This window comes from Peromyscus leucopus, chromosome 2, assembly GCF_004664715.2.
Source record: "Peromyscus leucopus breed LL Stock chromosome 2, UCI_PerLeu_2.1, whole genome shotgun sequence".
In the NCBI taxonomy this organism is placed as follows: domain Eukaryota; kingdom Metazoa; phylum Chordata; class Mammalia; order Rodentia; family Cricetidae; genus Peromyscus; species Peromyscus leucopus.
In genome coordinates, this window is record NC_051064.1 from 10,607,549 (window position 1) to 10,631,072 (window position 23,524).

Consider the following 23,524-nt stretch of genomic DNA (forward strand, 5'->3'; position numbering starts at 1 on the left):
TGTGGTTTATTGTATTATGAAACACATTAAGACTGAGAGAAAGAAACGACCCCCCAAAACCGATTCCGTAGACCCTTTTCTCCTTTTTGCCTAGTGTCTGAATTTGTCTTGGAGAGTGAAGTTTTTAGTTAGCGTACTCATTTTATGACAGTGCCCTTCTAAAGCTTCGGGTATCCTTGGCGTCCTGAGACTAACGGAGCATAACTCCCCGTGTGGCTCATTCCCAGACTGCTGCTGAGTGAGGCTGGGGTGCAGAGTCCGTGCTCCGCCAGGGATCTGGCTCTGTGCTCAGACTCCTACAGGACAAATGTACCCACTAGACTGGATGTGAAGCCTTGCACGATCTGCCTCAGAAACTCATCCCTTGAAGGATAACGGGACTGGGCAGGGTGTAGTTACGGGCTCCTCCTCATCTCTGTTCCCGGGATTTGACATGTTTTTCACAAGGGAATCATGCTTGAGTTAGAGGATCGGAGGAGTTCTTTCCCGCCACCCTAACCGGATTCTTACAGGGAAAGGAACCTTAGCATTCAGAGACCGCAGCTGGTGGTCCTCCAGTCCGAGGTAAAAGCGACGTCTTCTGAGTGGGGCTGCAAGAGCGCGGGTGCAACTTTTAGTTGCTAACTAAGCGTAACAGGACCGCAGCCTGCGCCCGCGCCTCCCCAGACCCCCAAGTGCATGAAAGACGGAGGGAACCAGCATGGCCAAAGCCGGAGCTCTTAGAAAGCCCCGCGCTCGGAAACCTGCAAAGGGAGCAGGAGAAGGAGCCAGGGCTCATGCGAGAGCCAAGGGGCGAGGCGGGGGGGGGGGGGGCGAGGGGGGGAGGGCTTCCGCCCCCCTCGCTGCCCCCTCCTGCCACCCTCTCACCCGGACAGCTGTTCAGCTCTTGTAATTCATTGGCTTCCCCCCGCCCCGCCTTCCAAATACCACCCCAATCCAGTTTAGCCCCCTGCCTCACCCCTCTGACCTAATAAGGCCATGCACACTGCAGGAGACCTATATAAAAGTCAGGACTGTTGGGGACTTCGCAGGACAACTGGAGCAAGGAAAGGAAGGAGCTGTCCAGCGCTGAGAAACAAGAAGGTGACCATGGCTAAGGAGTGGGGCTACGCCAGCCACAACGGTGAGTAGAGCCCTTGGCATTACACAGATGTGCTGGCATAGGAGTAAAGAACTAGCAATGCTAGTATGTAGTGAGAACTTTCAGGTGCCCCATGCTGCTGGTCCTTTTAACATGGTTCACTGTTTTCCTTTCCACCGAGGAACCTGAAGCTCAGAGATACACTGTAACTAGTCTAAGGTTGGATGATGTGTCTGAGAAGTCACTCAACCCCAGGTCAGGTCTGGTTGGTCCTTAGTCTGTGAAACTGAGCAGTGAGCACTTGGCCTCTTTAAGCCTGGGGCCCTGGTAACAATCATTGCTTTCATTATGAGTCAGCCCTCAGCCATGGGCAAGAGAAGAAAGCTGAAAAATAATGCAAAATCATGTGATCATGTGTGATTCATTTCAAAGATAAGCTTTTCAGGTTACATGATTCCTAAGCGAGAGGAGGGACTGCATAGACTGAAATACTCTTCGAGCATAGATAAGCAAGGTTCTAAATAGGTTTGAAATGCAAAGTGCTATGTTGTTTAATCTGAACCCAAAACCTTTCTGTAACCACTTTCTGGCCTATGTGTATTTTGCTGGCTTAGTCCACTGGAAAGAGACCTTGGGTTGTACTATTAAATAAATAAATTTCTTTCCTTTTACTTCCTAGGTCCTGAGCACTGGCATGAACTTTATCCAATTGCCAAAGGGGACAACCAGTCACCCATTGAGCTGCATACTAAAGACATCAAGCATGACCCCTCTCTGCAGCCCTGGTCAGCATCTTATGATCCTGGCTCTGCTAAGACCATCCTGAACAATGGGAAGACCTGCAGAGTTGTGTTTGATGATACTTATGACAGGTCCAGTAAGTACAGCACTTAGGAAGGCTCATGTGGGTGTTTTCAGTATCTGTTGGCAAAATGCAATTTGTAACACAGTAACAAAACTAGTGGGGAGGGGGAGAAGTTCATCCTTGAAATGGAGATGACATTTGACTTGGCTCTAGTTGTAAAGAATTATATTTATGCAATGAAGAAAAATGCCATACCCTCTAACTATGGTTACCCTGTTGCTGAAAAATGGCCATGTGCCCAAGCTAAACATTAGCTACATATTCCAGAGACAGAGTATGGTTGATCAGGGAGTGCACGTGGACTTTTTGACTACCAAGAGATGAAGTTCTTATGTTTCCTGATGGTATGGAAAACAGACTCTCTCAAACAGAGAGAAATCAATTGGGTCATCTCTTCCCTGGATAACTGGAAGGAGGCCAATCAATGGGAAAAGGTAGAGCCACTTTGAGTTCAGGTGACTTGGGTTCAGTACCTCACTGGGGATCAACCAAAGAATCTTTGTGGTGAGTGTTTCTGATGTATGTGACCACTTCTTCTTGGGGCAATGTTAGTGTGAAATTGTAAACATAATATAATTTTTTAAGTCTACACTAGTAAGCAATCTGTGAAGTAAAATAAGACTAACCTGACTTTATTTCAGACAAGCTTGGTGGCTGTCATCTATAAACCCACTCAAGAGGCAGAGACAAGAGGTTTGCCACAAATATGAGGCTAACCTGGTCTTCCTAATGAATTCCAGGCCAGCCAGAGCTAAAGAGTGAAATTTTGCTTCAATTAAACAGGCTTTATTTCATTGCAAACAAGAATAAGAATTATTCTTTAGTTATCAAGAATGCAATTTCCTAGAACAACATTCCTCATAAGATAAAATTTCCTTTATTGATATGCATGAATGAACATCCCAGTGATATCATAAGAAATAATGATAGAGTGAGTGATCACTTCTACTTCCCAGTTAAGGAAAAGGACAGAAGCTTACCATTTCCTGGGCAGTTATTTCCTGCTGCTCTTTCCCATTTTTCCTTTGCCTTAAAAGCTGAAGCTCCATTTGGAAGGAAAAAAAAACTAGAACTCACAAGCAGAATCACATGAAATACCATTTTTAAAAACAAAAATTGAGTATTAGAGATTTAATATGGTTTAGTTCAATAAATTAGACTCATATCCAGATCATAGCTATTCTCAGTGATTGGACAGGAAACTACAAGTCAAACCACCTCCTTCCCATCTGATCAAGCTGGTTCAAGACTAGCATTATTGCTGTAGGTCTGCACTGTGGGTTTCCCTGAACCACTGAAAGAAACGAAGTCTTTCTAAAATAGCTGCTGTTACAATGCTATTTCATTGCTAAATCTTGATTTTAGGGTTTCTGTACAGTTTTCAGTATCCTTTAGAAGATATTTGAATCTTTAAATTAATCTCCAGGCAGAATGAATTGAGACCAAATTACAGGAGAGATTTAGATAAGTGCTATACAAGCCCAAACTAATGCCTAAGAATGATACATATGTCATACATACATACATATACATTTATATAATGATGATATGTACTGGTCCACCCTGACTAGCTTCCTGGGAAATTTCTGAATTTTGTTTCCTCTGCCATGAGCAGATACAATCTAAAGTAGATGTGTATGGGAAGTACCCCTTTTCATCTAAGGAAAAGCACCACTGAAAGTGGGACACTCAGAAGGAGTTCCTGCCTGCTCAGTGATCTCTCACAGGGCACTGTGAGATGAGCACCATTTAGGTGCTTGATCTCAGTTAATCCTCACAGCAGCTCAAAAAGTGCGGGATTATTATCACCTTCTTAGAGATTCAAAGACCAGTTCAGAGAAGCGAAGTATCTTGCCTGAGATCACACAACGATGAGGGTGTGAACTCAGAAATGGTACTTAAATCCTCTCAGGTGCCCAGCTCTTCCCAACAGTGCTGTACTACTAGCCTGTCCTCAGGTTCTTATAGTATATCTGCTACTTTAGTTTGTTTCCTAAAGTGTTAAAAGAACAAGATAAACAAGCAAAAATGAGAGAGAAAAGAAAATCCTTGCTCTGATATAGTTTGACTTCAAGTTACAAGCACTTGGGGATGGCTCCATATTCCCAGAAGTTGACGTCTTTTACCCATGGAGTCTTCTGTAGAGTGCTGGTTTCAGATAGGGTCCTGCAGAGGTAGGGGAACTCACCAGTCACCTTATTATCTTACTCACAGTGCTGAGGGGTGGTCCTCTCTCTGGACCCTACCGACTTCGCCAATTCCATCTTCACTGGGGCTCCTCGGATGACCATGGCTCTGAGCACACAGTGGATGGAGTGAAGTATGCTGCTGAGGTAGGGGGAACTGCCTGATCCACACTAGGTCTCAAATCAATGAAACTGGAAATTTAAAACAACTTCAGTACTCTTCCTGCTTCAAGCCTCCCACTCATAAAGTGAAGCCACCAAAGGTCAGAGAGAAGTGGGCAAATGGGTCAGCATCCTCAATGAAGATTCTCCAGATGATTTTGAGAAACGGGCATAGTCTTGAATAGAACCAGACCAGTAAGGCAGCTAATGTGCGTGAAGCAACTATGTGCATTAGCTGATTTGATCCCCACTAAAACCACCTGCAAGAGGTTACAGATAGGCAACATAATTGTTACATAACAGAGGCAAGGGGACTGGGCTGGTCTTCTTTATACAGACTGGCTCAGATATCTCTTTTATGAGTATAGATAATGCTTCAAAAACAACATTTAGTAATTATAAGAAATCTTTACTTTCTGCTTGCTTAAGGAAGTATGCTTGTATGTGTATGCACCTTGTTTAAGGCAGTAATTTGCAAATGGAATAAGACAAACCACCTCTCATTTTCATTAGGACATCAAGTCAAAATTCATTCTTCAAAAATCGAGAGCAAAATTCATTCTTTCTGTTTCACTCTTTTCCAAAGATGTTGATGAGCACTAGGATGAGATGGAAGTGTAATCATGGCAGCACACTATAGCTGATCCCACTAGGGGCATCACTGAGTACTTAACTGTTGGCTACATAAAACTTGAAGAAACTCCAAGTACTACCCAGGCTTGGCCTGGCTGGCTTCCAGATTAGATGAGATCCAGCACATTTAGGGTGGTATGGCCATTTCTCTACAGGCAATCTAGAAAGCTAGGGTAGAGACCAATAAATTATTAGGACTGTCTTCCTGGCTCGGCATTTCCTCCACCAGTGGAGAAAGTTCAGGCTAATTTTTTTCCAAATGTGGAAAAGGCTTGGAGTGTGGTATTTGTACATGGGATTATCTCACATTTTTGAAATTGAATATAAACATTTAACAGCTATAAACTATTCTCTTGCCATCTTAAGTAACTCAATATGGGCAACCTGATTACTTAAGCTGTGCTCATGTCCTAAATTAAGATATGCTTGCTGCCAGACACTGGAACTCTGTCCATGAGGAGGCAGACAATTTCATATCCCCCTTTTTTTGAACTATTGAAATTTTACCGAAGTATTGCTTATTAATATTTAGAATCTCATCAACTTCCATGAGAGTGTTCAGCAACAACCTGGAGACTGCACACATTTGGGTCTCTTGGGGATAATAATGCTCATTTCTGCATCCTAAGGATTTATCTCACAGCCTGTGTTTGGTGGTTGCAGCTTCACCTGGTTCACTGGAATCCAAAGTACAACACCTTTGGAGAAGCTCTAAAGCAACCCGATGGAATTGCTGTTGTTGGCATTTTTCTGAAGGTGAGGCAGACATAGATGGTAATTTTTTTCTCGTTCAGAATGCAATCTCTTACTAATGTTTAGTAGACCATGCATTCCATTTTCCCCTTGTATTTGAAGCCCGTGTGAGGCAGGGTCTTAAAAAGCTTATGAAGGCAAAGGCAAGAGCAAGGGCGAGTGTGAGTATGACATGTGTTCATTTTCTTTTCACACCACTCTATTTCCATCACACTGGAAACCAGAAAGCCAGTGCTGGGAACTTCTGGGATGCCAAGTGCCTGGCTGGACCTTCCCCCAGCTTAACGGGGCCACCACCCACAGGATCTCAGGCTAGGATGGCACAAAGAATGTGTGTGTTGTTCAGCCAACCTTGGTTTAAAGAGGACTTAGTGACATTAACACATGAACTTCATGGTAACCCAATCTGAGTTTTAAGCCAGCGAATGACCTAGTTTGTTCTAGGTTCTGAATTCACTGGGAGGATTGTGAGGGGAAAGACAGTAAGTTCAGTTGTGGAAACATAGTTTACTTTTGCTTTGGCTCTTTTAAAAAATGGAATGACTTTGCAGAAAGAGTCAAGGAAATAGAGTTGAACCAACATGTAATTTTGTGGTTTTGTACTTCAGAGAACTAAAATCCAAATTTAGATCAGAAAATATATATTCAACAGTCCTTCAGGGTGAATAAACTTACATTTGGCTCAACCTAAGACTATGGAAGAATTATAAACACCAATTGCACGTGGATGGATCAAATAAGTTTTTATGATGATCTCCAATTATAAAGGAGGGAAAAAACATCTCATTGGATGCCTATTTACTTACAGATAGGACGGGAGAAAGGGGAATTCCAGATTCTCCTTGATGCCCTGGACAAAGTTAAGACCAAGGTAAGAGCAAATCAGATAAGGACTGCAAACCTAAGTCCAAACATTTCAATTGTATTCGAATTTTGGGTAAAACCTTCCACTGTCTGATGGATATCCTACGTTTGCATACAAAAGTAAATGCCAGGTATTTGTTAAGTGTTGAGTCCTTAGAGCACTTTCACATCTGTTATTTCATTTGTCAGTCAGCCTATCAGATAAGGACTTTCCCCAGGAAGGTAAGTAAGAGGTTCTGGGTGGTCTTCCCCTGCTCCATGGTGAGCACAGGATTTATTGAGGTTCTTCAGGCTACCCACGGTCACTCTTTCAATCCTGGTATTGTCCTTCCTGGTAGCCTCTATATACATTAAACATTAACAACAAACACAATTTTATTTTCTTTGAGATTATTCAAGTAGCTGCTTTTAAGTGTGGACACTGGAAGAAGTATTCTGAGCATGAAATGTACTAAAGTGAAAGTCTTCAAATCAACCTCCAAGAAGTATTCTTCATTCTCAGTCTCCCCTGTGAGAAAGGACAGAGTAGCAGCCCCACACAGCGTGAAAACAAGGACTAAAATACTGCAGTGACTGTAACAGATCAAGTCAGACATAAAGCAGATTCCTTTTCGCCTGAGGTTCGCTAGTGAAGGGCCTGAACCTGTTTAAACGCCCGCTTTCCTTTCCGTTCTCATGAATGAATAAGTGAGGCCTCTAGGGGGCGCTGAGTGCACATGCCGGCTTAGAGTGCCTGCTCCTGTCTTCCAGGGCAAGGAGGCTCCGTTCACGCACTTCGACCCGTCGTGCCTGTTCCCTGCTTGCCGGGACTACTGGACCTACCATGGCTCCTTCACCACGCCACCCTGCGAGGAATGCATCGTGTGGCTGCTGTTGAAGGAGCCTATGACCGTGAGCTCAGACCAGGTGAGCGCAACCGCAGAGCCCTGTGTGTGAGCTGTGGGCTGAAGGCATTTGCTAAAGCCGAAACACATAGACGCTGAATGCCAGATTGCTGGTGTGGTCCTCAAATGTCTCACAGTTTGCCCTCTAGAAATTCCCTCAGCCTGTTCAGCTTTATCCAAGGGAGTTTCCCAAGGGTAGTGGGACAATGCAATCCTGAACTGGGTTTATGTAAGAGTGAGGACTGACTAGGAGATGGGGTGAAATCCGGGCCTGAGGAAGAGAAAGACGCAGAAGTGATTGAGCAGGACAGATTTTGAGGAGTGCTGCGCTCCTCCAGCTTTTACCAGTAGAGAAACATACATCAATTTCTCCACAAGGACAACCAAGCACAAAATCCTCATCCCAGTCCCAGTCTGTTTACTTCCAAGAGTTCCTGGCTGCTCTTCTCATTCCTGCCTTCCATTTATCTAACAAATGGACTGGTAACATGTACAAGACAGGGGCTTCAAGGAAAGCTAAGTGGGTGTGGACATGGAGAACATAGGTAAAGACGTGAAACACATAGGGCTCACAGCCTGGAACATGAATGTCTCACAGTAAGATCAGCTCATCAGCCTGACTCTTTGGCCCAAGACAGTGGCTTATATGTTTCTTCCTGGGTGGACCCAAGAGTAAACCGACGTTAAAACAAATAAATGAATAAAATAAGGATTAGCTTTAACAGTCTTGTTCACTGGTATAAAGATTTTAAAAGTGGAATGACAATTTTTAAATAAGGAAAGCTAAAACCATTTTATTACTAAAGCATAATATATCTTTATCATTATTATTATTATTATTATTTGTTTTTCGAGACAGGGTTTCTCTGTGTAGCTTTGCACCTTTCCTCGAACTCACTTGGTAGCCCAGGCTGGCCTCGAACTCACAGAGATCCACCTGGCTCTGCCTCCCGAGTGCTAGGATTAAAGGCATGTGCCACCACCGCCCAGCTATCTTAACTGTAAAAGTACAACATGTGCGTGTATATGCATGCGAGTGAGCACGTGTGAGTTGGTCAGAGGACAGCTTACAGCCCTCTGCCCTGTGGGTTCTGGGCATCGAAGGTTGTCAGGCTTGCCACAAGCACTTTTACACACTGAACCACCTCAACTACCAAGACATTTACACACTGAACCACCTCAACTACCAAGACATTTACACACTGAGCCATCTCAACTACCAAGACATACTGTTTTTATGAGAACTTCCTATTTTCTGATCCTTTAAGGAAAAAAAGAAAAGAAACGGTTATCATTTTAATGGATAGCCCGATTTTAATTTCTTTCTCGTCCTTTAAAGTAATTTCATAAGTGCTTGAGTTGATTACACAGTGGAAGCCTACCAAGGTTTTTCTTATTTGCAGGCATACAATAAACCTTTCTATAAACTCCCTTTCTATGTAAAATGTATACTTCATGCTGACCCCTCAATTTACAACGGGTGGGAAAGGTGGGTATCCAGAGAGCAGGGGATCCTGGATGTAAGGAACTGTTTATGTTATGTTTGCCAACTCGCGCCACACCCCTGGAGACTCGGCTTGTGGTTTGCCTGGCTGGCTTGGAGAGTCAGCGGTTTCTAACCGTCTGTTTCCCTTTGCAGATGGCCAAGCTGCGCAGCCTCTTCGCCAGCGCGGAGAACGAGCCCCCAGTGCCTCTGGTGGGGAACTGGCGCCCTCCGCAGCCTGTCAAGGGCAGGGTGGTGAGGGCCTCCTTCAAGTGAGGCTCTGGATTTGCCCTCTTCAGGAAAGAAAACTTGCTCCTGAAGAGTTGCCTGCCTCCTCCTGGTGCTCTGTTTTCTAAGCTGTTCTAAAACACCTAGAGGGAAAAGAAGTAGTCACATGAAATAGCAACGCCTTTTGACACTGTCTATCTAACCCAGAAGCATGAATTTCACACCTAACCTTTGTAATAACCACCTTTTCTATAAAATTAGTATTTCTAGTATGGGTTCAATGAGAAGAAATAGATAGAAGAAGAGATATAGAAGAAGAGATATAGACAACAATGACTTACTGAGCATATTGAATTTCTCACAATCTCAGGGCTCCTGTTTTCCAGCTGAGTTACTGATATTACAGAAGTCAAGCTGTGTGCGTGGGTACGGAGATGTGTGCCCACCGTTAGGATCGTTGTGTTTTACCTCTTAATACCAGCAAAACTCCATTACTCGCTAAAATTTTTCCTACTACCAAGTTTGCCTGGTTAAATTGTCTGTAAAACACACACACACACACACACACACACACACACACACACACACACACACACATGCACACACATGATCAGGTGTTTTAAAATGTTTGATCCAGCATTTGAATTTCTTCTCCATGAAGATGGTTTTCTTTGTCCAAAGCAGGGCCATTTCTTTTTTATTTCACTACTTTTATCTTTGCATGCTTAATAAAATAACAATAATAGTAATAATAAAAATAAAAACTGTCTCTGGTGTCTTTTGAGTTTGAGGTTGGAATGAATGATTCCTGGAACAGGAAGGCGTGGATGACAACTTGGTCACAGAAACTATAAAGACAGGGTGCAAATGACAAGTGGGTGTATCCTCTTTTAAAACTGAAGACTTAGATTAAAACATTTGTATTACGGTAGCATATGAAGTGACAGGTTTCATTATGGCACTTTCATGCATAAGAGTCATCAGTATACTTTGTTCTAATTTAGCCCCTCCATCACTGCCCTCTCTGGTCACATCTGCCCTCCCACCGACCCCTCCTCTGCTTCAACACCACACAAATCCCACTGTCCTCCCCTTTTAAGATCTGTCTTCTCCTCCCCTCATGATCCCCATTCTAGTTTCATGACCACCCATAAGTCTATAGACATATATTATTTTAAGCCTAGGCCTTATTTGTCTTTCTGAGTCTGGCTTATTTCCCCTAATAAGATTGTATTTGGTGTGCACAATTAATGGAAAAGCAATGTAAATGACAAAAATGGAGGAAACCCAGAATGACAAGCTTCTCAAGTTTGTTTTTTGTAACTGAAGGATTGCAATAAAAGAGTCGTCAAGTTCTGAGTTCAGATGCTGCATCCTTAGGAAAGGGGGCAAGGCAGTCGGTAAGGACATCCAACTGAACTGCAGACCTGAGCGGTGGGTGTTGGTCAGTCTCATCATGTGAAAGGTCCCAGCGGGTCAAGTCAAAGCTGGTTAGGATTCCGGCATGCAGGCCAGTGCGAACAGCCTGTGCTCCCTTTAGGCCAGATAGCACCTTTTATCACTGTTTGAAAAACGTACTTCAGAGTGCGAAGACCCAACAGCACAGAAATGCATATATTTGACTTTTAATACATTTAATATCTCTAGACACAAAGTCGAATTGTACAGTCAGAGATATGGGTTATCTTTCGTTGCTTTGGTGGCCTACAAGTTAGCTACTGTAGAAAAGGGCAGCAATAAGCACATTACCTTAAGGAGTGAAAAACGGTCCTGGGTCAGGAGAGCCCTGAGACACTGGAAGTCAAACCATGTGACGAAGTCCTGGGAGGCTGAAGTTATTTAATAGATTACCACTTGGGTGAGGTAAAACCAGGTTGGTCAGTGTGAAAAGGATGTGTTAATTAAATCCCTTGAAATTAAGAGGTGTGGAGCTCTCATCATTAGTGGTAATACACAAGCTGCTTGTCTCAGGATACTTGGTTCGTCACATTCAGAGCATGGTAAAGAATGTATCCATTTTTTATGCTGTGTGTGGGAGGCACATGGTTGCACACCTGTTAGAAATGGTTATTATTCTAGGACACAGGCTGGACAAGGCTGGAGAAGGCTGTTTCCCTGAACCATAAGCTCCCAGAGGGCACAGGCACTATTCTGGCCACTGGCATTTGCCTGTCATCTTATAGTGTGTCCAGCAAAAAATAACCACTTGCTGAATTTCGTATGAACAGACGATGTCATGAAAATAGATGCGTCTAGGGAAGGCTCAGCCTCTTGAACTTCACAGCACTTTGAATATTGATACTAACACCACTTTTGCTCCTCTTAGTTTATGTCTTCTTGAAAAATCATTTCATTGACTGTAGGTGGAGACTCTCCAGTGTCCTGTCTGCCCTTGCTGTCAGTGATTAATAGTGCACACAACAATCAACCATCTTAACCCCCACACACAACTGCCTCTAATGTGTGGTGCCATAATAGACTTCTCTTGGCTTGAAGACAGGCATGCTTCTGTGTTCGAGGGACCATCGTTTTCCAGATTAGGTCCAGGCCTCTGAATGATTGCACTTCAGGCTTCTGTAGCTTGCAGAGCAGTGTGCCAAGAGCTGCCATCTGAGAAGGCTCCAGAACACGCCAACCTTATTTCTCAGGGTATAATTGCAGGTATCTTAACATTTCAAAGTCGGGAGAAACCGATGTGAATTAAAGTGTTTCATAATCTTCAGATAATAGCATGCTGAAAAGCCTACAAGGAGAGCAACATGGGCAGGCTGTTAGGCTGAGGGGCACAAATTCATGACAGGCCTGGGGTTTGTAAAATGGAGAGATACTGTATTTATCAGAAGGCAAATAATAATTCAGGACTTCAGTGTAGAATGTTTTCAAATGCAAAATAAGTGAATAGTTTTGTGGATAAATGGGAGCTATTCTACATAAAGACTGAAAAGCTACAGCTCTCAGCATCTAAATGTGGCCACTTACACCATTAAATAAATCTAGTTGAGATGAACCAGCCATAAATACACTTGGAAGCATTGGAAAATGGTAACACACCAGATACCAGAATGACAGCTAACACAGCAAAATTGACCTAAAATAAACCATAGGGTCCCCAAACACATTAACTGCATCTGCTGGATATTAGTTCTCGATTTTCTTTAAGGTTTTATTCGATATAAGAAAGAACTCTGGGCATGTATAGTATATTATTTAACATATGAATAACAAGAGAAGTAACTCTGCATGTCAGAGTTTAATTAGTTCATATTTAATGTATGTAAATTTAGTGATTATTTATTAAATGGCTCCCTGGGTACTAAGACTTCATGCAAATAAAGCCTAACATGTTTACATGTTATTTTCATTTTGAGCACTAGATGGCAATAAAATCTCTGTTACAAAAATAGTAGCCTTTAAAAGCTGCCCTGTGTTTCAATCATGTTGACATCTAAGTTGCTAAGCTTTTAAGTTTTTTAGACTGACACTTTGTTTCCTTTGCTTACATATTTATTCTTATCTATTGATACTGTCTAGCCAAGGAGATGAAGGATTTTTACTTATTCTTAAGAACCTTAGCTGGAAAAGGAGGGCTGAGGGCAAACAGGGAAGCAGTTACTGAACTGAGAGGGGGATCAATAAGCACTGAGCAGCTTAAAGAAATGTTTAGTGTGTGGAGGATGCAAAATCACACAGCTGGACAGGAGATCATGAAGGGGTTGTAATCTCTGTGTGTCTGTGGGGATGGCAACAATATCTATGGATGGATATTTTAAGACTTAATCAATACATTTACAATACAAAACAATATCATGCTGACAAAATTCTCAGTAAGGGTTAACCTTTATCTTCTAAAATTGATTTTACTTCAACTTAGGAAATTTCTAATGGCTTATTACAACCCCAAAGATCATCTTTTAATGAAATTTTTTGTGGTGTTAGAAATTTACATCTCATCTGTTCAAACGGTAGAAAAGGGCGTGAGAATTCCTATTTACTACTGCTTATTATTTGATGAATTTCTTTTGATTATATCTGTGTGTGTGTGTGTGTGTGTGTGTGTGTGTGTGTGTGTGTGTGTGTGCTTGTGTATGTGTCACAGTGCTCTTGTGAATGTTAGGGAGTAACTTTTGGGAATCAACTCTTTCCTTCTACCATGTGGGTCTTGAAGAATCAAATTCAGGTCTTTAAACTTGGCAGCAGGAGACTGCCATCTTGCTGGCCCAGTGATGCTATTTAGAAGCAATAACTCAGGTACCAGAAATGAAGCAGAGTAACCAGGGTGTGGTCACACTGAACTAACACATCTCCTGAAGAGGTGGCTTGGAGGAAGACTAAACAATTGTTCCTGGGGAAGTTTCTGCCTCAGGAGCTCTGCTCCTAGTGGAGGAGGTGTATGATTAGTCAGACATCCAGAAAAATCAAACACCGAAAAGAGGCTGAAGAATTATAATGTTCATTTCTGTTTGACGCTAGCTTTCCAAATGTCATGAACAGGGTCTCCTGCAGTGCTGAGTGAGGGGGAAAAGCCATCTCAATACTGAAGGCAGAAAGTCTCCTGCTGTGAAATTAATTTTGAGCGTGCCTGGGCATGTCCTAAAGTGAGAATGCCAAACATGATGTACGAGTCACGCTCGGGAAAAGCGTTCGTGCTCCTGAGGGCTTTCAACTCCAATGGAACGAAGTGAAGCATAATATCTATGATCAAGGGCAGAGCTAATGATCCATCTTTTGCGGATGTGATGGAGTTTAGCAGGTATAACCTGTGACAGCTCAGCCAGGGAGATAATCACAGGTGATCAGCAGGAGTTAGAGCGAGTCTAACAGCGCAGCCCCAGGGGACAGGGCGCACTGCTGCCGCACAAGCCCAGTGATCTAAAAGCTAATTTTAGCCAGTTGAGAAGCAGCTCTGCAGTAAACAGGGAACCGGGTTCTCCCTTGTATTTGAATCAGCCCCAGGTAAAGGAGCCTGAAACCTCAGGGAGAATCTTTTTCCATTAAGTAAACATTTTCTCTGTTCCAACTTGCCTGTAAATTTCTATCGTGTTCATTTGAAATTTGGATGCTTCCAAACACATTTGTTAAAGGGAAGTCATTCCCGAAAGACCTCTTGATTCCCATGGAAGCATAATACAAGTACAGGGCTCACAGAAGTCACACTTCAGCCTCTCTGTGAGCAGTTTAGGGCAGGACCTCAGGTCACCAAGGGCATACGTGGATAGAGCAAGGGCCCCAGAGATACTGGAAGGGTGATGAGGTTGCACAAGCCAAGCAGAGCAGATGTGAGAGCAGGGCCCTGCGCTGGGCAGAGACAGAGGCTGGCTACATAGAGTTCAGGGACTATAAAGGACTCAAGTCCTTGCTGTGTATACTAATTTAGAAAAAGCAAATATATTTGAAATTTCTACATGAAATGAATGCTGGTGTGGGTTAATATGGGTATGATGAATAAATAGGTGAGGGTGGACAGCAAGGTTTTATGGAAGTGAGGACTTGATCTGTCTTGTTGCACTGAGGCCTGAGGACCTAACTTGGAACCAGGGGCCTGCTAGAACTCAAAAGTGTTTGTTGAATGGATGAGGGACGAATGAATGGTGACACATGAATGGTCCAGTAATCTTTGCTAGTCTCTGTCAGTGCTCTGGCAGGGGTTATTCCCTCACACTTTGAAGGTCAGAGACACCGCAAAGAGTTTTTGGGAAATTGTAGAATCCAAGTTTCTCTATGAAGAGAATGCATGGGAAATGCCGTTTTACATATATCCAAACATTTGTTATTTGTAAATTTAAAACTGAACTCAGCAAAGAAGAGATGTGTGTTAGGAGATACGAAAGAGAATTCCATCCCAGGATACTTATCTCTTTTACCACCTGCACTGCTGGGTACAAGGCTGGCAGAGTGCCTGGGGGATTGTCTCCAGTAGCATGCATCTGCATCACCACCCTGGTGCTTGTGTTTGCCCATTCTCTTTTTTCTAGAAGTTTCTCTTAATTTTCTCCGTGACTTAGTTCTCCAGTAGTTTCTAGTTTTGTGTGAGGACTGTTAAAGCAATTCTATATACATGATAAAGAGTCCTCGTCTTAGGTCCAATCCTTACCTCATGGTAAGAAATCAGAGAGTAGAATGCTTTTGAAGAGTCAACAAACACTCCTAACTGACATACTCCACTAAGACAGGAAGTTCAGGGAAATGGCCCCCTCCACATGCAGCCCAGATACAAATACTACCAACATGTTCATGTACTTAAAATTACTACTCAGCATCTTTTATTATGTGTGTATGTGACTGCACCTCAAGCATGCACTATACCATGAGCTACATCCTGGCCCTATTTGTTATTGTTATTATTATTATTATTTTAAATTTTCAAACAGAGCTGCATTAAATTTCCAAGGCTGGCCTTAAACTTGATATTTTCCCACCTCAGCCTGTTTCGTGGTTATGAAGAGAGGTCTGTACCATGAGGCCCATCTTAGCCCCTTTTAATATAACTGAGAATATTTTTTGGAAAAAAACACAGATAATCAATGACCCCAGATAATCAATTAAGAGAAAGCAGGATTATTTTGGTGTGGGGAGGCTGAGTGGCCCTTTGTGTGCTCATGAGTTGATTTGTAGCTACCTGTTGTAAATCCTTTTCTTTGAATAAAATATTTTAATGACATGTCATTAAAGAAAGTCCAATTCCTCTTTTTCACTTTGTTTTCTCTACAAAGGACCTGTTGTCAAGATTATGAGGTATGTTGAGCCTCTTGTCCTCAGCAGCCTAATTGATAGAGAACATAGATTAGGCCCCAAAAGGGAGGGAGAGTTCCAGAGGAGCTAGGAAATAAGCACAAGGCTCAGGGAAGGAGGGATCTGGCTAGAAGTACTGGCATTAGCTGAATATAGAAAAGCCTTCAGTACTAGATACGTGCTTTAAAAATAAACACACAAGTGGTTTTGTAAAACCCTCTTTTCAGGATTGTTTCATGCTTTTCAAATGTGTTTATGTGACAAAAATGTAAGACATCAAAAAAGACCAATAAACTACCTGGATGCAGGAAGGAGAAAAAATTAAGAGGAAAAAGGCAGTCTCTAAGCAGAAAGGCTGATTTGGGCTATGGCTACCAAAAGAAAAGCTTATCAGGCATGAGCATGGTCCACAACACCAGGGTGTGTTCCATAGAGATATCAGCACCACTGGAAAGGATGCTTAGATAGCAGGGCCTGGGACAGGTGGCCTGCAAAACATGGTTCTGGGTCAGCAGGCCTGGGAACCCATAATGGATTCCAGCTTCCCCTGAGGCACACGATCCCCAAATAGGACCTTTTTTTTTTTTTTTTTAAAGATGTATGGGCACATATAACATATCTGTTATAACTAAAGTATCTGCTATAAAATAAAAGTAGACATTTTTAAAGGGTGAAAAAAATTAATCATAAATACAAGTTCATCTGTTTTCTTCCTGCCATGGGTGACAGATACACCATGGCCACCCCTGAACTGTGTGGGGTGTCTTCTGTGGAAAGCTGGGTAGTCTTCTGCTAACAAGAGCGGCCGTGGTCTCCAGCCTTTCTGTCCACACTGTTCTGCCCTGTGCTCTCTCACTCTGCTGATCTGTTATTTCGTTCACAGTCTTCTCAAGTGGGCACCGGAGAGTGAAACAAAAGAAGTCCTGTACCGTGAATACTAGAAAAACAGGCCAGCACTCCTGCCCTGGTGGAAGCAGGGAAGCATGCAGCGTAGGTTGTCCAGCTTCAGCATTCAGCGGGTCAGTTTTGAATCGGTTATAACCCTTCCAGTTTGGTCAGACAATGCAAACAAAGAAAGAAGGGTTTAAAGGAAGCCTGTTGTTGGGGAGGTAAGAAGGAAGGAACAAAAGGAAGAAATAAGCCGGTGGTGGTGGTGGTGGTGGTGGTGGTGGTGGTGGTGGCGGCGGCGGCGGCGGCGGTGCACACTTTTAATCCCAGAACTTGGGAGGCAGAGCCAGGCGGATCTCTGTGAGTTTGAGGCCAGCCTGGTCTACAGGGTGAGATCTAGGACAGGTACCAACACTACATGGAGAAACCCTGTCTCGAACCCCCCACCCCCCAAAATGGGAAAAAATAAGAGGAATGGATGAAGGAAGAGGAAGGAGAGTAAATAAGAAGAGAGAGAGGACAAAAAACACATTTTGTCACATACAGGATTTACTGTATTTCCTGTCCACTGAAATTACATTGTTATTCATTCAAATGTATATATTTATATTTTACCCACTGTACTGAGGTGGAGAGAGGGGGGCACAGGAACGCTCTTGAAAATTATAAAGTCTAATTTTGAAAATTTTGTATGGAGTGGTTAAAACATGAAATTATGGCATGAAGCAAAGATGCTTGAAACAAATGCTGTCAGAGTTCAATGTCAGGAGCATTTTCTTAGCTTATGGTTTCTATTTTCCTGAATCCTGATTTTGAGTAGTATAAAACTCTTAAAATATCTTTGTGTGTGTGTGTGTGTGTGTGTGTGTGTGTGTGTGTGTGTATTAAATACATTTCCTTTCTGCTTCTGAATTAACTTGAATTAGAACAAAACAAGAAAACCACAGTTATAAAACGTAGCCATGTCCATCTGCAGAAGCCCACTCATACATGTTACAGAACTGTGAAAGTGCTGGTTGTGTATCTGTTTGCTCCTAGTAAACGGGGCTGGCAGCTCTGGCTTCCTGCCCTTAAGACAGAGGAACTGTGTAGTTGTGATGCCTTTACTCCTGCATGGAAAGTGTTAGTTCGCTCTTGTTAGTAAGAGGGAGTCAGAATTCCCCAAGCAGAGCAGTGACTTATCGGCAATAGAGACGTTTAATCATGCAGGGAAGCCAATGCTCACCTAACGAGCTCTTAGGATCTGCACAGGACTGGGTGTGCATTCAAGCAGCATAAACTGACAATTTCCCAAGGTGCAGTGCTAGAGTTCTATTCTTTCCTACTCAATCCAGTGAACAAAAGATAAGTGAGGGAATATTATGAATGCATCACTGTCTTAGGTCTCAGATGTTTTTGAATACAAACATAATTTTCCTAATTGTTTTCCAGACCTTTAAGAAAAGAATTACCATATATATGTATATATAGTATAGTATATATAGTGTGGGTGTGCAAATGAACCCACGACTTTGCACATGCTAGGCCTGTACTCTGCCCCTAAGCTCTACCTCGGCCTTTAACCATGTGGATAAACTTATGGCAGAATTTCACAGCCTGGTCTGGTGGAGTTTCTCATATGTGAGGAGATACAGCCCAAGACTCCTGGTCCTACTTCAAAATCTAGATAGTACCAAACCACAGATATTCCATCCTTATCCCCAGATGCTCTGCAGCTTTGATGCACAGTTCCAGAGTTAATTGTTCTCCAATATTTCATATCCTGGCTACTACTTTTGTGCTTTGGGTCAACATTAATTAAAACAGTTTTTGTTTGAAAAAAAAATTCCATGATACCTGGGCAGTCAGTCTGCTAACCAACATGTCTACTAAATTGCTATTGGCAGGTAGTGTTTACAGCATGGCTATTCTGGTCAAAGGATGATTCATGTCCTGGGTGGGATGAGGCAGAACATTGTTGGATTTCATGAGAATGGTGGATGATAAAAGTCTTATAAATTGTTTATGTCTAGAATTTCCCATTTACTAATTCCTATATATGGCTGACCATGGGTAACAGAAGCTAATGAAACCATGAGTAAGGAAAGTTCTGCTAGATAGGTAGCATTAGGAGTTGAATAGTCTCCAGGGTCTTTCCTGTACACTGCGGCATATGTAGGGCATCTTTGGCATTTGTCCATAGATGCCAGCCACAGAACACCCATATCTCCCAAGCTGGGAAAACCAGAAATCTCTCCAGAGATGTTCAATATTCCCCATAGGGCAAATCAGTTGAGAACCTATGTTCTAAGGAGAAGGGGGCTTTTATTTTTATTGGAGTATTGTGTATGGTAAATGTGGTAGCTGCTCTGAAACACCTAACATTAAAAAGGTATAATTTGCACACTTGAGTATAATTTTCCCATTTGATATTTCAGCTCAGTTCTGCTTAAAATGGAAACTTGTTAATATACTTGATTTCATTGACTACTCTGGATGGATTTAGTTCTTACAGGAGTTAAATATTACCAGGTATCCTGAAAAAAACAAAGACATTTTAAAAATATCTTTAAATTTGGAAATGTAGGTATTACACTTTTTAAAATCTAGAAAACAGCTGGCCAAGGACAGTTAAATTCAACTGTTTGTAGATGTAAAGTTAGTGTTATCTCTTAACCAAACTGTAGTTAGAGGGACTTTGGCAGGATGTTCCAAAAGTGCTTGGCATGTTGACATAACTTGGCTTCCCAGAGGAGGGCTACACACATAATCTTAACACATTGTTATTCCAGTACCATGGAGCAAATCCTTAACAAGGAGGAATTCATTGGTTCTTAGCAGGCCAAAGGACAGGTCACTGAGGGTTCAAACTGGATTTGCCAGTTTGGTTCACACCTGGCTCTTTTGCTTGCTAGCTTAGTGGCCTGGGGTCAAGAAACTTATCTCTGCCGTCCAGTGCTCTGGCTGCAATTTAGACTTATGTGAAGAATTTGGTACTGTATTGGTAGATAACTACTTTTAGTAAGTTATTTTTTAAGAACTGTATTGGTAAATGAATAGTTTTAATAAGTTATTTTGCCGGGCGGTGGTGGCGCACGCCTTTAATCCCAGCACTCGGGAGGCAGAGCCAGGTGGATCTCTGTGAGTTTGAGGCCAGCCTGGTCCACCAAGTGAGTTCCAGGAAAGGCACAAAGTTACACAGAGAAACCCTGTCTCAAAAAACCAAAAAAAAAAAAAAAAAAAAAAAAAAAAAAAAAAAAAAAAAAAAAGTTATTTTAAGAGTGTAAAAACTCACACATGTTAATTAAATGCTTTTTTCCCATTTAAGTTAGTGACACAGAAAAGGCAATCTATTATTTTTCAGTGGAAAATATTATAATGACCATTATATTATTAATTCAGGCATAAAACCACACCAGGCTTTTGAGATCTTCCAGACCCTTTGCCTTATAATGATATTCTGTGGCTAGAGTTCTCTCTCATCAGTTTACAAATGGAGCAGGGCAAGATGCCTAATTTTAGTTCAGGGCTATGCTGGAGTCCGATGGTGGTGGACTCAGCTCACACTGAAAGTTGGATTCTAATTTCACAAATCTATGTTTCTCCTCACAATGACAAGGACCCTGACAGAGAAGTTAATAACACAGGAAGCCTTAGCTAAGTCACATAAATGAAGTTTATCACTCAGCAGCCCTGGGTATGCTTAATACATTTCACATGTAAACACAGGAGCTTGAGGAGTAGAATAGATCATGGAAGTTTATACAGTGGAGAAGGCTCAGAGACCCAGTACAAACCCACAAAACCTGGCTCTCGTTCCTGTAGAAGAATACTGGGAGACTCAAAATCCAAAAAGGAAGCCAGGGTCAGAGTCAGATGGCTTTCCATATCAGAGGAACTTGGGTTCTTTTTCTGAAGGTAGTTCTTAGGCAAACACAAGGGTGGGGATAACAAGGGGGCACACAAGCCGATCCTTGGCTGTAAGATGAAGAGTTGGATGTGTGGCCTTAAAACTTCTCTTTGTCTTAGTTATAGGTTGTGTCATTCTCTTCCTGACACCTTCCCCCTGGCTTCCTTGTATACTTAAATAGAAAACGGTTCCTGGGTATGGTGGTCTGTAAGGCTCCTCTGGCTGCAGGTCCTGCCTGGCTCTGATGCTACTGCTTGTCTTCTCTTTCTTGATCCCAATGCTAAAGTTACAAACTTTTCTGTTCTAGAAACTTCTTTGTCTAGGCCTTTATACTCATTGCCTTTGCTTGAACTATTCTGTTTCTGGTCATTCCTTAGTGGCTCTTCTGGCGCTTCCTTCAGCAGGGATTCCAGGATCCTCAGTCTAAAAGTGGCCTCTCTTCCTGTACCATTCTACCTCAGTTCTGTGTCATGAACTTCACACTCATTGGCACTGATGGAATTCACTTAGCTTTTGTTTGCTTATTGTTCCCTGCTGTCTCCATATTTATTCATCATGAACATCAAGAGGACTGGCATCAGGTTGACATGACTACAGCCCAAAGTAGCATTTGATATCTTGGTAAATGAATGGATTTACCTTATGTAGCCCAAAAAGTAAATGGAAAATATTGAGCACTTAGTAGGGTCTCAAGAAATGCAATCGTAAAATGATAACTCATATTTAATAAGCTGTAATTATTGGCATAATGTCAAACCCTTTTACACATGACATATCACTTAGTTCTCATTATGACCTTATGACATGAGAATCATTATTATCTTAATTTACAGGCGAGATGCTGAATTTTAATTTACAACAACCTTAGGCTACACAGTGAAACCTTGTGTGTGTGTGTGTGTGTGTGTGTGTGTGTGTGTGTGTGTGTGTGTTTATGAGTATATATAAAACAATTTTCCCAAGGCCATAAAGCTAGTAAATAAACCCAGATCAAAGCCACTCTAATTTTAATACAATGCCATTCTTACATAGCTGGCTTCTTAGTCAAGTTGCTGCTGTCTTCACCTAGATTAATGAAAACACAAAACACTTTCAAAGAGCTTTACATGAGCAGCTGCCGCATGTGTCCTGGGGGCTCAGTCTAGGTAAAGGGTTCCATTACCTAGGATATCAAGAGAAAGAATATGTCTTAACCAAGGGTTACCTTTGCTGTGATGAAACACCATGACTCAAAGCAACTTGGGGAAGAAAGGGTTTATTTTACCCACAATTCCATATAACAGTGAGTCATCAAAAGCAGTGAGGGCAGGAACTCAAGCAGGGCTGGAACCTGGGGGTAGGAGCTGATGCAGAGGCCATGGAGGGGTGCTGCTGACTGGCTTGCTCACCCTGGCTTGCTCAGCCTGTTTTCTTATAGAATCAGGACTACCAGCCCACCTCCTCCCCCAATCACTAATTAAGAAAATGCCCTACAGCTGGATCTTAGCGAGGCATTTTCTCAATTGAGGTTCCCTCTTCTCAAATGACTCTAGCTTGTGTCAAGTTGACAAAATTTAGCCAGGAGAATATGACACACTTTGCACTTGAATGGCTCAGTGTGTGGTAGAATGGATGTTCATGTCCCATACACTCTTCATTCCCTCCACAAGGAAAATCCAGACAACTAGAGGCTCTCTCTCTCTCTCTCTCTCTCTCTCTCTCTCTCTCTATCTCTCTCTATCTCTATCTCTATCTCTTTCTCTCTCTCTTCCTCCCTCCCCTTTGCCCAGATGTTTACTTTACATCTGTTGCATGGTGTTTTGTACAGTCCTGTGTAGGATGGACTCTGAAGTCATGACTTACCCATGATGGCTTCAGGTGGCAGGTGATTAATGTGCATTCACTAGCTGAATTTGTACAACAGCTCTAGCTGGGTGTGATTATTCTCACTTCACCATGAACAATCAATAGCATATTGGGGAGGTGGGTTACAAACAGGTGCTTAGACAGTGGTGTCAGCTTAGAGCGCTGCACCATAGTAGAGAGATGGCTACATATAGAGCTCTAGGAGCCCTGAGAAGGGATGTCTCTCAGTCTCCATTGAACCTTAATACTCCAATTAGTCACTATGAGACTATCCACTTCTTTCATTAATTATTGCATAAATCAGATGTATTTCTTTGTAACATATATTAACTATCTGTATTTGGGAGTAAATCAAATGCTTTCTCATTTTGTTTTAAAATTTTGTTCATGTTCATGATAAAGAATTTTTATTATAATAAGTGGAACCTGATTTTAGTAATTTTTAAATGAGTTTTTTTCTGATCGTCATTTTATATATATATATACATATATATATATATATACACACACACACACACACACACACACATATACATACATACATACACACATACATACATGCATATCCCCCGGAGGTACATTTCTTCCCTCTAAAAAGATCTAAGCGCGTAAGTATTGTTTTTACTTTTAAAAACCCAATGTCAGTTTCTGGGAGCCAGTGAATGATGGCAGCCTGGGAGGAATGACGGCAGTACAACAGAGTTAGACAGTGACTGATCTACATGACTGTGCAAAGCCATCTCCATCAGGAAAACCTAGGACAAGGAAAATGCCGACCACCACGGTAATTAGAAAAGGAAATGAGTAAGAAGTACAATACCTGAGGCTCTCTTGACTGTGCGAAGGCAGACAAGCCAGACTCCCCAGCAGGGGCTTGGCTCCCTAAGAAGTACCCGAGCTGATGATTCCCAGTAGCTGCAACCCCAGTTGGTGGGGTCTGAAGTCTTGAGAGGTACTTACTCAAATCCGTTCCTGTTCTGTGCATGGCTGTGTTGAAACAGTAGGCTTCACAGGAAATGAGTGAGGGCCACGCA

General features: G+C 42.3%; 1 protein-coding gene across 1 annotated transcript; it reads left to right on the forward strand.

The window, feature by feature from the left end:
* Nucleotides 1–1,003: 1,003 nt before the first annotated feature.
* Nucleotides 1,004–9,903, forward strand: Ca3 (carbonic anhydrase 3). Its single transcript, XM_028885150.2, has 7 exons — nucleotides 1,004–1,123; nucleotides 1,761–1,958; nucleotides 4,161–4,279; nucleotides 5,591–5,683; nucleotides 6,489–6,551; nucleotides 7,295–7,450; nucleotides 9,068–9,903. Exons 1-7 carry the CDS (start codon nucleotides 1,090–1,092, stop codon nucleotides 9,185–9,187), a joined length of 783 nt encoding a protein of 260 aa, XP_028740983.1. The 5' UTR covers nucleotides 1,004–1,089; the 3' UTR covers nucleotides 9,188–9,903.
* Nucleotides 9,904–23,524: the final 13,621 nt, after the last annotated feature.